At 35.9% G+C, this 15091-nt stretch overlaps 1 protein-coding gene across 1 annotated transcript in view; it reads right to left on the reverse strand.

Moving 5' to 3' along the window:
• The window catches only part of fmn2b (formin 2b), a 293106-nt gene that overhangs the window by 231891 nt on the left and 46124 nt on the right, over positions 1 to 15091 (reverse strand). Inside the window, exons 3-4 of the mRNA XM_028820569.2 lie at positions 12537 to 12684; positions 4728 to 4789 (exon numbers count right to left, since the gene is read on the reverse strand). Of these exons, the coding sequence (XP_028676402.1) occupies positions 4728 to 4789; positions 12537 to 12684 (210 nt within the window). The remainder of the gene's footprint in view (positions 1 to 4727; positions 4790 to 12536; positions 12685 to 15091) is intronic.

Here is a 15091-nt window from a genome sequence, read left to right on the forward strand (position 1 = left end):
TAACCTTTGACAAGTTGCTCTAGTAGGATTGACTACTGCAATGCGGTGTTCACTGGATGTTCAAACTGTTTTTTTGTACAGCCTCCAGCTAATCCAAAATGCTGCTGCAAGAATTATTACAAGAACAAGAAAATACAAAACACATAACTCCAGTTCTTAAATCTTTTCGCTGGCTCCCGGTTAAGTTTAGGGCAGATTTCAAAATCCTCCTTTTAACATATAAAGCATTAAATGGCCAAGGCCCGGCATACTTGTCTGAACTTATCATGACTTACAAACCAGAGCACACATTAAGATCTCATGATGCCGGTCTGCTAATGATTTCAAGGATTAATAAAATAACAGTGGGAGGTCCAGCTTTTATTTACAGGTCCCCTAAACTGTGGAATGGTCTGCCTGCTACTATAAAAGATGCCCCTTCAGTCTCTGCTTTTAAATCCCGGCTGAAGACTCACTACTTCAGTTTAGCATATCCTGACTAGAGCTGCTGATTAACTGTACACACTGCATGTCTGTTAGTCATTAGCACTAAAACATAAGTAACATTATAGTTATAATTTGTTACTAACCCTCACCTATTCTGTTTCTCTTCTCAGTACTCAAATTTGGCACTTGGTGCCACACCCCACCTGCCAAGTTGTTTTGCCTGCCTAAGGTAAAGTCATCCCTGATGGAGGATCGCAGGAATCGTGGGGTAGAGGGGTCCTTTCATCGGCTTGGCTGTCCCAGCACTGTTTCAGCTGTGGAATGGCCAATAGAGGCAGGCAGCTTGATGGCTGAGGTCGTCAGGACTCTAAACAAATCCAAATCATATTATGGGATATCAACTACTGTTAAACTCTACTCCATACTTGTATTTTTTTTATACTGTATTGAGGATTTGTTCTGTTCTGTGTATTGTATTGACCTCCACTGCACGCCCAACCTACCTGGAAAGGGGTCTCTCTTTGAACTGCCTCTCCCAAGGTTTCTTCCATTTTTTCCCTACAAGGTTTTTTTTGGGAGTTTTTCCTTGTCTTCTTCGAGAGTCAAGGCTGGGGGGCTGGCAAGAGGCAAGGCCTGTTAAAGCCCATTGCAGCACTTCTTGTGTGATTTTGGGCTATACAAAAATAAATTGTATTGTATATCTATCCACTGGTTATTTCAGTTTATTTGGAATAAAAGGAAAGTACTAAAAAGAACAACACTTCAGGGGAAAAACTTAAATTTTATCACTATAGAAAAACTATTGCTGTGTTAACATAAAGACATTTATCAGAAATGTATTATAAATGCTATTGAAAGAAACTGATGAGAGCCAGCTTGCCTCTAGAATTTGTAGCTAGCATCTCTATAAGAGCATTTGACAAATGAGTGGAGGCTATTCAGTCCATCAAACTCATTCATATAACTAGGATGTCCCAATATCTCATCCAGATTTTTCCTAAAGGTTGTCAAGGTTTCTGCTTCAACTACGTATCGTGAAAATTTCTTCGAGTCCCAGAACTCTGTGTAAAGAACTGCTTCCTGGCTTCAGTTTTAAATGCACTTCCCCTTAATTTCCACCAATGTCCTTTAGTATGCGATTCACCCTTAAACTGAAAGAATTCTGCTAGATCTACTTTACCAATGCCTTTGAGGATTTTAAATACATGGATTAGGTCCTTACACAGTCTCCTCTGCTTGAGACTAAACAAGTAATTCTCCGAGTCTGCCTTAAGTTCTGGAATTCATTTGGTTTCTCTCTTCTGCAACAGCTTCGAGTGCTGCTATGTCTTTCTTGTAACGTGGTGGCCAGAACTGCACACAATACTACAAGTGCAGTCTTACTAGTGCATTATATACTTTGAACATACTGTACCTTGTTTTAAATTCAACAGTTTTTATGACATAACCTAACAGTTTATTTGCCTTTTTAATTGCTTCTGTGCATTGCTTAGTCAATGAAAATGTTGAGTCAACATAAACCCCTAAATCCTTTTCAGGTGTTGCTTCCTGTATGACAGTGTCACCCATCTTGTATTTATAATTGATGTTCCCTTTGCCCATTTGTATCACTTTGCACTTTTCTACATTAAACTATATTTTCCAAGTGTTTGTCCAGTTCTGAAGGTTGTCCTGATCTTTTTGAATTCTTTCTGCTACCTCCTCATTGTCTGCCATCCCTCTAATTTTAGTGTCACCTGCAAATTTGACAAGTTTATTAACTATTATGCCAGAATCAATGTCATTAATATAAAAAGTAATGTTCCAAGGACAGACCACCGAGGGACTCCACTGATGATGTCACTCCACATGGAACATTCTCTTCTTATCTGTACTCTTTGTCTCCTGCCAGTTCACCAGCTAGAGATCTAGTTTTGTAGGTTACCTACAGATTCAAGTTTTGGAATTAATCGTTGGTGTGGAACTGAATGAAAGGCTTTTTGAAAGTCAAGGTAAATTGTCTCTATATGCTTTTTCTTTTGGTCAACTATTCTGGTGGTTTCTCCTAAAAAAAAAAAAAAATCTAATAGATTGGTTTTGCAGAATTTCCCATCACAAAACCCCAGCTGGCTGGTATTTAGAATATTATTTTTATTTAGGTAATTTTCTAATTTATTTCTTATTATAGCTTCCATAAATTTGCATGGCAGAGAACCAAGACTAATTGGTCTGTAATTACTAGGATTAATTTTGTCTCCCTTCTTGAACATTGGAGTCACATTTGCAACTTTCCAGTCCTCAGGTACTGCTCCGTTCTGAAGTGACCGCTAAAACATGTATAGATGGCATCTTTCATGTCTTTCAATACAATTCGTACAAACTCATCAGGTCCAGGGGTTTTAATAGTCTTCCATATATTGAGGGCTTCAATAACATTGGGCAATTCTAGTTTAAAATCTATGAACTCAGAGCTTGTTTTTACTTCTGCATGTGGCTTGTTTCTGTTTCTTCCTTTATAAATGTTTGTTCTACCTGACCCTAGGCGATTTCACATTTCATTCCTACACCAACAAAACTAGGTTCGAAACAAATCAAACCCCATCCCTCTAGGCCAGCAGAGTAAAACTTTAAACTAGTAAAAATATGTAAATAGATAAATTAATAAATGAATAACAGATAAATATAACAAAAAAGGGGAGAGAATCTGCTTCCTCAATGCTTTAAATGCTTATTCTAAAATGTTATTGATTAGATCCTGCCAGGTTTTGAAAAAGTTTTGAACAGATCCTCTAAGTGAAAATTAGATTTTTTCCAATTTCAAATAGTAAATAACATCAGTTACCCACTGACTGATCAGAGGAGAGAGTCAGGATTCTTCCAGTTGAGCAAGATAAGCCTACGTGCCAATAGTGTAGTAAAGGCAATTCCAGTTTGTTTGTCCTTCGCCACTTTAAGCCCCTCTGAGAGCCTACCAAACACAGCTGTTAATGGGTTAGGAGGGATTGTGACACCAAGGCTGTCTGCAAGGCATTTAAAGATTTTGGTCCAGAATGATGTTAATTTGGTGCAGGCCCAGAATGTGTGGCCCAGTGAGGCTGGAGCTTGATTGCAACGTTCGCAGGTTGGATATTGCCCTGGAAACATTTTGGACAATTTTAAATGAGATGGATGTGTTCGTTAAGAAGACAGATGTGCTCGATATATAATTTTAAGTTGGATAATTGTATGCTTTGCACTTATGGAGCGTGAATGAATTCTGTGCATTGATACCTTCCACTCCTTTCTTGAAATGTTGAGTGAGAGATCCTTTTCCTACTGTACTCTGGGATCTTTGAAAGGGAGGGACTGTAAAATGTTTTTGTATATTATGAAGGTGTTGTCCGAGTTCTCAAAACTAATCAATATTTTTCTGGCATAGAGGTAGGTGGAAGGTGAGGAAAACTGGGCAGGTATTGTTTAAAGTGTTCTTCTAAATGAAATAGATGTTTTGCTAATGAAAACTATAGCACACATGTGATAATGAAATAGAACAGGAAGAGATTGCAGTGGGAAAAATTGGCAAAGGTCAAGAATTTGGTAGATAAATACCAAGCACTTGGTAGTTAAGCACAAAAACAAAAAGTTTAAATCTACATTTTTCTATAAAAGTTATTATTGGGATGTGCATTTTATTGTCATATTATAATACTGTACGTTTTCGCTACCTGTTGTAATTGTTTCAATTTTTATTACACTACTAAAAATTTGATTAAAAAAAAAGTTATTTCTGCTTACCACTGAATTAAGCCTCAAGAAAACAGAACATTCTAAATATACTAGTGTGTCCATAAAATACCTAAACAAATGTTAGTAAAGCCTATTTAAATATTTTACTGCTTTAACAATGGTATACATTTACTGTGATTTAAACTACAAATATAAAGCTCAACAAGGCACAATCTAAAAAAGGTAGTGTTTTACTTAAAAAAATCTTTTACTTAAATACAAATCCACAACGTCAAAGCACTGTTAGTGCATGAAGGGTTAAGAAAACATGGTGAAAAGATTTCCATGTTAGAAAATAAAATTTGAGAATCAGTTTCCCCAATCACCAGTCACTATTTAAAACACACCCTACACCATATATTTATTTCCAGAACACACTTGATCGAATTTTAGAGTCACTGGAGGCTGCACCTGTACCTATTCTAATTATTACATAAAAATATGCTTAACACTCAAATAAAAACAGCAAGGCAAGCACAGGAAGCAAAAATAAATTGAAGTGAAAACCAAAAATTTGCTGAGTGCATCAACAGCAGTACCAAGCAGTGGGCGCTTACCTGAAACTCAACCATTTCTTCCTTCTGAAGTTTTTTGAAACCCAAGACAACAGTTTGATGCTCTGAAGAAAAAAAAAAAAAAAAAAGTTACCTTTAAAATCAGAACCACTTGTTTCCATACCTGTTTTAGACTTACTAAGTTCTACTACAAATAAATAGCATATTTTCAAAACTCAAGGCTATCTTGACATTTCACCTAACTCTTCAATGAAAATTGTTCTGGTCCTCCACACAAAATATCCTATCTAGACTTTCACATACCATACTTTTGGAAGGCAGAATAAAAATCATAACCACTGTGTAGCTCCAGATGTCCCCTTCACTTTCTGAACAGCTTAGTGTTGTAGATTTAATTTTACAGATGCTTCCCATTCAGTCCAGTGGAGTTCAAGAGGATCTGCCAGGACGAATTGGATAAACTGACCAAAACCATGCATGCAAAACTTGTTGAGACTTACCTAATTCGTCTCTTGGCTATAATTACTGCAAAATGAGATACTACAAAAGTATTGAATTAAAGGGCTGAATATTGAGATGAATGAGATTTTTCATTCTTAGTAAATTGGCAAACCTTTCTGAAAATATGTATTCACTTTGTCATTACAGATTAGAATGTAAATTGATGGGCAAACATTGTAGATTCCGCCATTCAGAATGAAACCTACAACAAAATGATGCATGCAGAACATGAATGGGTCTGAATATTTTCTAAATCCACTGTATATGATTTAGGTTTGAGAAGTGTACCCTTCACCTTCAACATAGAAAATGTTTTAAGTAATACTATACAGTACATCACGGCGTTAACTGAAAAGCTAAACAGTCATAGTCTTGTTCATCTGAAACATCTACCAGTGATAAGAATTCAATATTATCTACTGTATGTATGACATTTTAACACAAAAGTAAGAATACTAAATTAATGGAACAACAACATAGGTATTAACATCCAGTTAAAATTTGCAGATACCTAGACGGGACAGTCTGTTTTCCAATGTGAATCGTAGGACATATGAGAACATGAGGACAACCATTAAAAAGGATATTAGGGAGGTTAAAAGATAGTTGGAGATGAATACAGGAGATAAGGTGAAAGATGACCCAAAGAAATTCTTTCAGTATTTTAGTAGTAAAAGAACAGTCGAGGAGCAGGTCAAGTGCATCAGAAATAGTAAAGGGGAATAAAAAAAATACAGACAGTGAAATAGTGGATACTCCAAACACTCATTTTTCTGAGGTTTTTTCAAGAGAGGAAGTAGGTAACTTCCCAGTGGTAAATGGGACTATTAACTAATTTTGAAATTGTAGAGGGAGAAGTACTGCTCAGATTAAATAGGCTGAAATCAAAGCAAATCTCCAGGACCAAATCATATTTACCCTCGAGTTCTTAAGGAGGCTAGAGAGTACATATATAAACCTTTGACACAATTTTTGGAAGTCACTGCACAATGGGGAAGTTCTGAAGGATTAGAAAATGGCAAATATTATCCTGTTATACGAAAAGGGTGACTGGGCAGATCTAAGCAACTATGGGCCAGTAACATACATCACAGGAAAATTAATGGAACTACTAAGGATTAGACTGAGCAGCAGATGGCAAGAACAGAATTTTTCTGAACAGTCAGCATGAGTTCAGAAGAGGGAGGTCGTGTTTTACTAACATGCTGGAATTCTGTGAGGAAGCAACAAAAGGATACGATCAAAGTGGAACATTATTATTTATCTGGACTTTTAGAAATCATTTGATAAGATGCTTCATAAGAGGTTGGGCATCAAACTAAAAGAAGTGGAAGTTCAGGGTGTTTGTAGGTGGTTGCAGAATTGGCTCAGACATATATATATATATTAGGTAGGAATATAAGTAACAAGCTGGTTAAATTTACAGATGATACCAAGATAGGTGGATTAGCAGATAATTTGTAATCCGTTATATCATTATAGATGGACTTGGACAGCATACAGGCTTGGGTAGATTTGTGGCAGATGAAATTTAATGTCAGTAAACGTAAAGTATTACACATAGGAAGTAAAAATGTGAGGTTTGAATACACAACGGTAGGCCTGAAAATCAGGAGTACACCTTATGAGAAGGATTTAGGAGTTTGAGTGGACTCTATAGTATCAACTTCCAGATAGATGGCTAACAATGTCAGGATATATAGCACAATGTGTGGTGGTGAAGGAGGAGGAGGTTATGCTCAAGCTTTATAAACACACTGGTGAGGCCTCATCTTGAGTACTGTGTGCAGTTTGGGTCTCCAGACTACAAAAAGGACATAGCAGCACTAGAAAAGAAGAGTAACTAGGCTGATTCCAGGGCTACAGGGGATGAATTATGAAGAAAGATTAAAAGAACTGAGCCTTTTCAGTTTAAGCAAAAGATGATTAAGAGAAGACATGATTGAAGTGTTCAAAATTACGAAAGGAATAAGTACAGTGGTTCGAGACATTTTAAAATGAGCTCATCAAGAAAAAGGGTACACAGAAACTTGTTAAGGGTAAATTTCACATTGAGAAGTTTTTCTTCATACAGAAGAACCATAAACACTTGGAATAAGCTACCAGGTAGCATGGTAGACAGTAAGACTTTAGGGACTTTCAAAACTTGACGTTTTTTTTTTTTTTTTTTTAAGAAGAATTAAGTTGACAGGACTGCCAAACTTTGTTGTACTGAATGGCCTGTTCTCTTCTAGATTGTTTGAATGTTCTAAAATGCAATGGCATCCCTCATTGTACAGGTGCTGGTCATAAAATTAGAATATCATGACAAAGTTGATTTATTTCAGTAATTCCATTCAAAAAGTGAAACTTGTATATTAGATTCATTCATTACACACAGACCGATGTATTTCAAATGTTTATTTCTTTTAATGTTGATGATTATAACTGTCAACTAATGAAAGTCCCAAATTCAGTATCTCGGAAAATTAGAATATCAATTAAGACCAATGCAAAAAAAGGATTTTTAGAAATGTTGGCCAACTGAAAGGTATGAACATGAAAAGTATGAGCATGTACAGCACTCAATATTTAGTTGGGGTTCCTTCGGCCTGGATTATTGCAGCAATGCGGTGTGGCATGGAGTCGATCAGTCTGTGGCACTGCTCAGGTGTTATGAGAGCCCATGTTGCTCTGATAGTGGCCTTCAGCTCTTCTCAATTGTTGGGTCTGGCGTATTGCGTCTTCCTCTTCACAATACCCCATAGATTTTCTATGGGGTTAAGGTCAAGCGAGTTTGCTGGCCAATCAAGAACAGGGATACGGGGATATGGTCCTTAAACCAGGTACTGGTAGCTTTGGCACTGTGTGCAGGTGCCAGGTCCTGTTGGAAAATGAAATCTGCATATCCATAAAGTTCGTCAGCAGCAGGAAGCATGAAGTGCTCTAAAACTTCCTGGTAGACGGCTGCGTTGACCTTGGACCTCAGAAAACACAATGGACCAACACCAGCAGATGACATGGCACCCCAAACCATCACTTACTGTGGAAACTTTACACTGGACCTCACGCAACGTGGATTCTGTGCCTCTCCTCTCTTCCTCCAGACTCTGGGACCTTGATTTCCAAAGGAAATGCAAAATTTACTTTCATCAGAGAACATAACTTTGGACCACTCTGTAGCAGTCCAGTCCTTTTTGTCTTTAGCCCAGGCGAGACGCTTCTGACGCTGTCTCTTGTTCAAGAGTGGCTTGACACAAGGAATGCGACAGCTGAAACCCATGTCTTGCATACGTCAGTGCGTGGTGGTTCTTGAAGCACCGACTCCAGCTGCAGTCCACTCTTTGTGAATCTCCCCCACATTTTTGAATGGGTTTTGCTTCCCAATCCTCTCCAGGGTGCGGTTATCCCTATTGCTTGTATACTTTTTTCTACCACATCTTGTCCTTCCCTTCGCCTCTCTATTAATGTGCTTGGACACAGAGCTCTGTGAACAGCCAGCATCTTTAGCAATGACCTTTTGTGTCTTGCCCTCCTTGTGCAAGGTGTCAATGGTCGTCTTTTGGACAACTGTCAAGTCAGCAGTCTTCCCCATGATTGTGTAGCCTACAGAACTAGACTGAGAGACCATTTAAAGGCTTTTGCAGGTGTTTTGAGTTAATTAGCTGATTAGAGTGTGGCACCAGGTGTCTTCAATATTGAACCTTTTCACAATATCCTAATTTTCCGAGATACTGAATTTGGGACTTTCATTAGTTGTCAGTTATAATCATCAACATTAAAAGAAATAAACATTTGAAATACATCAGTCTGTGTGTAATGAATGAATCTAATATACAAGTTTCACTTTTTGAATGGAATTACTGAAATAAATCAACTTTGTCATGATATTCTAATTTTATGACCAGCACCTGTACTGCAGTATAAATATCGTCTATTTAAACTTTGAAATAACTAGGAAGTGTATTTAAAATTAAATAAAATGTAAGGCCTCAAATAAAACACAATGAAGGACTGACTTGACTAAACTTTTATAAAATATCTTGAAACAATTCTGCTTAAAGCTTACAAGATATGAGATACTTGGCAGTTGTCAGAAGGACTAAATACTGTATGTATATGACATGTTTAATACATAATTGCTTGCTTGTTACTATCGTAAGCCTACAACAAACAAAACAATGCCTCAAACAAATGGCATCATATAGTGTACCTTATCCAGAGACAGGCCAATTAAGTGCTGTCCAAGGAGGCAAAAAAGTGGAAAATGTGCCTTAATAGGTAAATGACAAGTAAAGTCAATTCAAACTTAGTTAGCACTATTTAGAAATAAAATACAGAGCATACCAATCAATCAAAAAAACTACAAACCTAGAAATCATAAATAAGCAGTTCAATTCTTTGCAACATGCTAGGTCAAAGAATTCTAAATCAATCTTTGTAAGGTTATACAAACAAGACAATACTATAGGCGAGTGCTAATCATTTATGCTCGCAGTCTCAACTTGCTACATTGGAGACAGGGAGTCACAGCTGAGTAACCAAATAATGCATAAAGTGGAAACAGAAGATGAAACTTGTAAGCTTTCGGATTTATGGACCAGCTTAACATGCAAGTATAAACAAAACAATGTGCCTTGAAATGCATATTTCAGGAGTAATGCTAAATAATGTTACATTATACTGTACTTTGAAATTTGAATTTATATTTAAGAAAGAAAATAGGGCTGCTGTCTTAAAATAAAAGTAACAAATATTAAAACACTTGAGTTTAGTGAAGATAAATCTAATTCAAAATTAGAAAAAAATAGAAAAAAATGTAACTTTTGGCAGACACTTAATCATGGCCACATATTTTTGTTTGGCCTGCATCTTTAAGAAGGTAAGAAAACAAAAAACTGACTTTTTTTAGTTTATATGGATTAATTTAGCTTGGACTTCACTGGAAAAAAAAAATGCCTTGAAGTTGTAACACATCGACAACTTCGTAAAAAGGGATGCATTACTGGATTTATAAATAACCTCCACCTCAAATAGTTATTTCCAATTATAAAGTTATTTTTCAGATTCATTTTTATAAAATGACCCTCTCTCTTTCCTCAATTTTCCTGCCATTCTATCTGATGAACACAACCTGATAAGTTAACACACACAAAATCTCTCCACAAACCAAAGAGCAAATTTAGTCCCACGATTGGTCAGCTAAAAGCCATGCTGTCCCAAAGAACTAGCGTATGCACGTCTTTAACATGTCAGCTCCTGTATTTCATGTACTGCACATCACTTCAGAATGTGTTCAAGATTCCTTTTCTAATTTCTGCCCTGAAAGGACTTCCCCTTTTTTTTCCTCTAATATGCAGTGGTATTCACTACTATCAGAGAAATTAAACTTAGTGTCCCAATCAAAGCAACTACCAAAAGAGGTGAACCACATTAAATCATCCATTTTCTGATTGGCTTGGTACAGCTCTGAGGGTGGAAGTGGAAGCCTATCCTGGGAGTTTTAGGTACAAGGCTAGAGCAGGACAGGGTGCAAGCCCATCATGGTGGTCAGTAATGTGCATACAGTGATCTAATTGTTTTAAGGCACAACTAATTAACTGTTAATTTTTAATTTGCTGAATAATGAAATAAGTCAGTATATTTAACTCTTCCTGTCAGAGAAATAAGGTGTGTATTGGGAGCTTCAGTAAGTTTACTCAAGTTCAGTCTGCAGTCGAGATGATTTTCAATATCAGCAGTTTGCATCATAACCCTAATAATTCAATGCTGATGTGTTAACTTGTGGACTTGTGGAGTAGATTCTCAGCTGTCACTGAATTCAGTATTGGACTACTGGGACACAAATGGTTTGATATGCCTAGCAAGATCAGCAAATTAGTGTAAACATTAAATGCCAAGAAGGTTATATTAGGTTAAAAGTAAAAGGTTTTGGAGTTTCAGGTCTCTGAATTCTAAATGATTAAGTTTAAGCTTGTGTCAAACTCAGGGTTATACAGTATGTAACGATTCACTTTACAGTTTTAAGTCTGAATAACTCTCGGGACCAAATTCTGATGCAGATGTGAAATTGTCATCAAACAATCATAAAAATACACATCCATCTCAAGGATCTCATGGATAAATAAGAGTGACTTAATATCATTTACATGTGTCAGTATTTCTTACTGCTGCAAACTTGAGCTAGGGTATATTTTAAATTATGCTGCCGAATGAACTGTGCTGTCATTATTTATTGATTGAAATGATCAATTTACAGGTCTGTATATTGTCATGCCATCTGACATACTGAATCAATGTATATGAAGTGATATTACCCAGGTTCACATGGGGTAAAGGAAAAGTGTGAGAACCAGTGTTCATAAATTGAAACAAAATATCCTAAGCACAGTCTGTCTGGCTGAGTAGTAAAAACAAAGACCAAAAAATTCAAAAAATGGCTTAAGCACTCACCTTCCTCATCCTCTACAGAGGGAGTAATGCACAAGGTAAAAAGAAAAAAAAGTCAACAGTACACATAGAATAATGTCATCATATGGACCAACTATAAGCTTCTTTAATTTAACACATGGAAGTAAACAGTTGGACTCCAGCGTAAAAAAATAAATGATACAATAGTTTATTCCAAGTGACAAAAATATGTCTTTCAAAATACAAATTTTGACAATTTTGATTTTTACAACTACAAAAGGCAAAGCATTAAGTGTCTTGGCTGCATAAAACTATAGAATATTATTTCAAACACATTTAGAAAATGACAAAAATCCATAATTATGCAACATCTGCAGAGATTGAAGGGCAGGGCTTGGAAGCATCATTATATATACACACACACGCACACATATATACATATACACATATATAGTACATATATATATATATATATATATATATATATATATATATATATATATATATATATATATATACACATATACATATACATACATATACATATACGTGTGTGTGTGCGTGCGTCTATATATACACACATATATATACATATATACACATATACAGTATATATATATATACACACATATATACATATACATACATATACATATATGTGTGGGCGCGCGCCTATATACACACACATATATATTCACATTCATACACACACACACACACACACACACACACCCAATATAACAATGGCAACAATGCTGTTCACTGCGTTTTATGTGAGTAGGTTTAAAGTCACTACAGCAAACCTCCAGCAGCTTATATTTTACAAGACTCTAATATTGTGTTTTTAAAATTCATTGCATATAGTGAAAGTTTATTCTTCAATGAAATAACTTTCACTAACAGTTAATTTTAAGGGTGTTTCAAGGAATAAAAAAAAAAAGCTCTTTCCATTTTCCATACCTGCTTCAGTGTATTTAAGTCCTGGCCTTTCTTCGGCTTCTGATTTTGGAGGCCACATTGTATGAATCTTCCCTGGAATGCGACCCTCCGAATGGTCAAAGGAGTGCTTCGGTTGACTAACTGCTGCCCAGGTGTAAAGCTGGTCTTGCTACAGAAACAAAAGCAGTTGACAAATCATATTTTATAAATGTGGTTTAGAGTTGCTTAAAACAGCAAAACCAATACAATAAGAGCAGACATAACACTAAAACCTAACAGCATAAAAATCAAAAATTGTGTTTTAATTTTGTTTAAAAGACAGTGAGGGCCGTGCTGCAAAATATTGAGAACAAAATGCATTATGACTATCCTCCTGACATGATCAAGTTACTACACATAACATAAAAAATATATAATTTCAAAAACATTTAACTCACAATTAAAATATAGTACACAATTAATAGTGACACAGTATCCATACAAAATGCAACTAATTCACATGGTAAATTACAGAATTCAATCGTTTGTGATAAAAAATAAAACAAAAAATTTCACAGACAGATACCATCATCATTCTATAGTCCAAACCAAAGTAACCCAATTATATGGTTAAATGGGGACTTATTTATTCCAATAGTATTGGGAGCACTGGATATTACATTATTTAAATTATCAAAGGAAAAAAATATTCTTTAAAAAAAAAAAAAAAAAAAAAAAAAAACACACACAACATAGGCTTACAATTACTGCATGTGTGAGAAAGAAGTACAAAACAAAAATAGTTAAAAGAATTACCGAATACCGTGACCAGGCAAACGAATCAAAGGTTTTAGTGACACTGTTGCTGTATTGTCCAGTATACTTTAGAAAAAGCCATTGGTATTTCAATAAGACTACATTATCAACTGCAGTGTAAAATTTATCATTCTTCAAAAAAAACCTTTTTCAAACATTGCTTAATGCAGTTTGTTAAAACAAGGGGGTGACTGGGGGTTGAAGGGCAGCTCAGCAACTTTGGGTGAAATATACACCGAGAGTCACACCGAGTTAATCCACTCTGTTCTGTAGTCTCTAGTTGACATCCATGTCTTTTTGATGTGGGAGGAAGCTCCACAAAGAAAATACCCAGTCAGATTCAAATCCAGCTTTGTAGAGCTATGAGGTGGCAGCATTAACCACAGTGCCAAAATTTGCTCCAGAACTACACCACCACACACACACACACACACACGCACTTAAAAATAAATGTTATTTTAATACACCTCTTTAAGCAATGCACATTTAACAAAAGAAAAACTTACACACCACACTAGGACGTTCACAACTAGTTTTAGGAAACCAAAAATAAAGGGGAATCACTTTCCCTGTTGATGGTTTATAATCACAGTTGTTCAAAATGTAATGATTCCAATGTTTGACTCTATGGTTTTAATAAAAAATAAACAAAGTAAAGGTTCAGAAAAAAAAACTAAGTGTGTATGCTTAGCTACGTTTCCATGCAACATGTCTGGTTTCACTGCAAGGATCATTAAGTAAATGTAATTCATTAGTCAAAGGCAGCCCATAGATCTCGATTTAACAGGATTAGTTGCTGAAAAAAAAAAAAAAAAGAACTCACACACACACACACACACACACGCACACACACACACACACGCACACACACATTCACCCACCCACCCACACACCCACCCCATTCAAGGTGGATATGCAAGGGGCTGCAAAAACTTTGTAGCTTTACTGCATAGCTTACTTAGTGCTATAATGATCATTGAGCCATGTTAGGATTCTCTGCAGAACAGTATCTACTACTCATAACTTCTTAAAAGAAAGTCTAAATTAAAACATAAAACAGGAAACACATGTGCTTCTTCAAACAGTGGGTCCCTGGGAGCCGGAGCCCATCCTTGCAGTATCAAGTTCAAGGTAGGAACCTGCCCTAGACGGATGGTCAGTCCATCATTAAGGGTTACTTCAGGCTGAATATCTGGGCTTAAGTGAATGCCAGTGGCCACACAAAGACAAACTACAAAGTTAAACTACTTCTGTCCTTTTTCTACAGATCAAACTGATTTTTCTGTAAATAGCAAGAATCCTTTAGTCTTTAAGTGAACACTTAAGTTAATCATAAATCTACTATAACCAGCAATGCAATTACAATTTTTTTTTTCTGTAAAACCAAATGATCTTCTTAAAATGAGAGCAATTGTGGTTATATAATAAGAACAGCATTGCCCACCCCATAAAAACTGAAAACGTTGAACATGGTTGGATTTTAGAATTACTTAATCAAAGCAGATTTGAGAATGTAAAAGGAATACTCCAACCGACAATAATACTTAGCATTACTTCCCTCATGTTGTTTGTAGTGATGGAGGAGAAAAAAAAAAATAATCTCATGTTTTTATGGAGAACAGAAATAAAGTTCCTGAAGCAACAGGCTTCTATTGAGACCAAATCTGAACACAGAAAATAATATCAAAACATCCATGAAAGAAAAAAAAAAAAAAAAAAGTCTGTTTCCTTGTGTTATGTAACGCATACGTGAATAATGCAGTCATAGGCTCACAACATAC

This window comes from Erpetoichthys calabaricus, chromosome 15 (genome assembly GCF_900747795.2).
Source record: "Erpetoichthys calabaricus chromosome 15, fErpCal1.3, whole genome shotgun sequence".
NCBI lineage: Eukaryota > Metazoa > Chordata > Cladistia > Polypteriformes > Polypteridae > Erpetoichthys > Erpetoichthys calabaricus.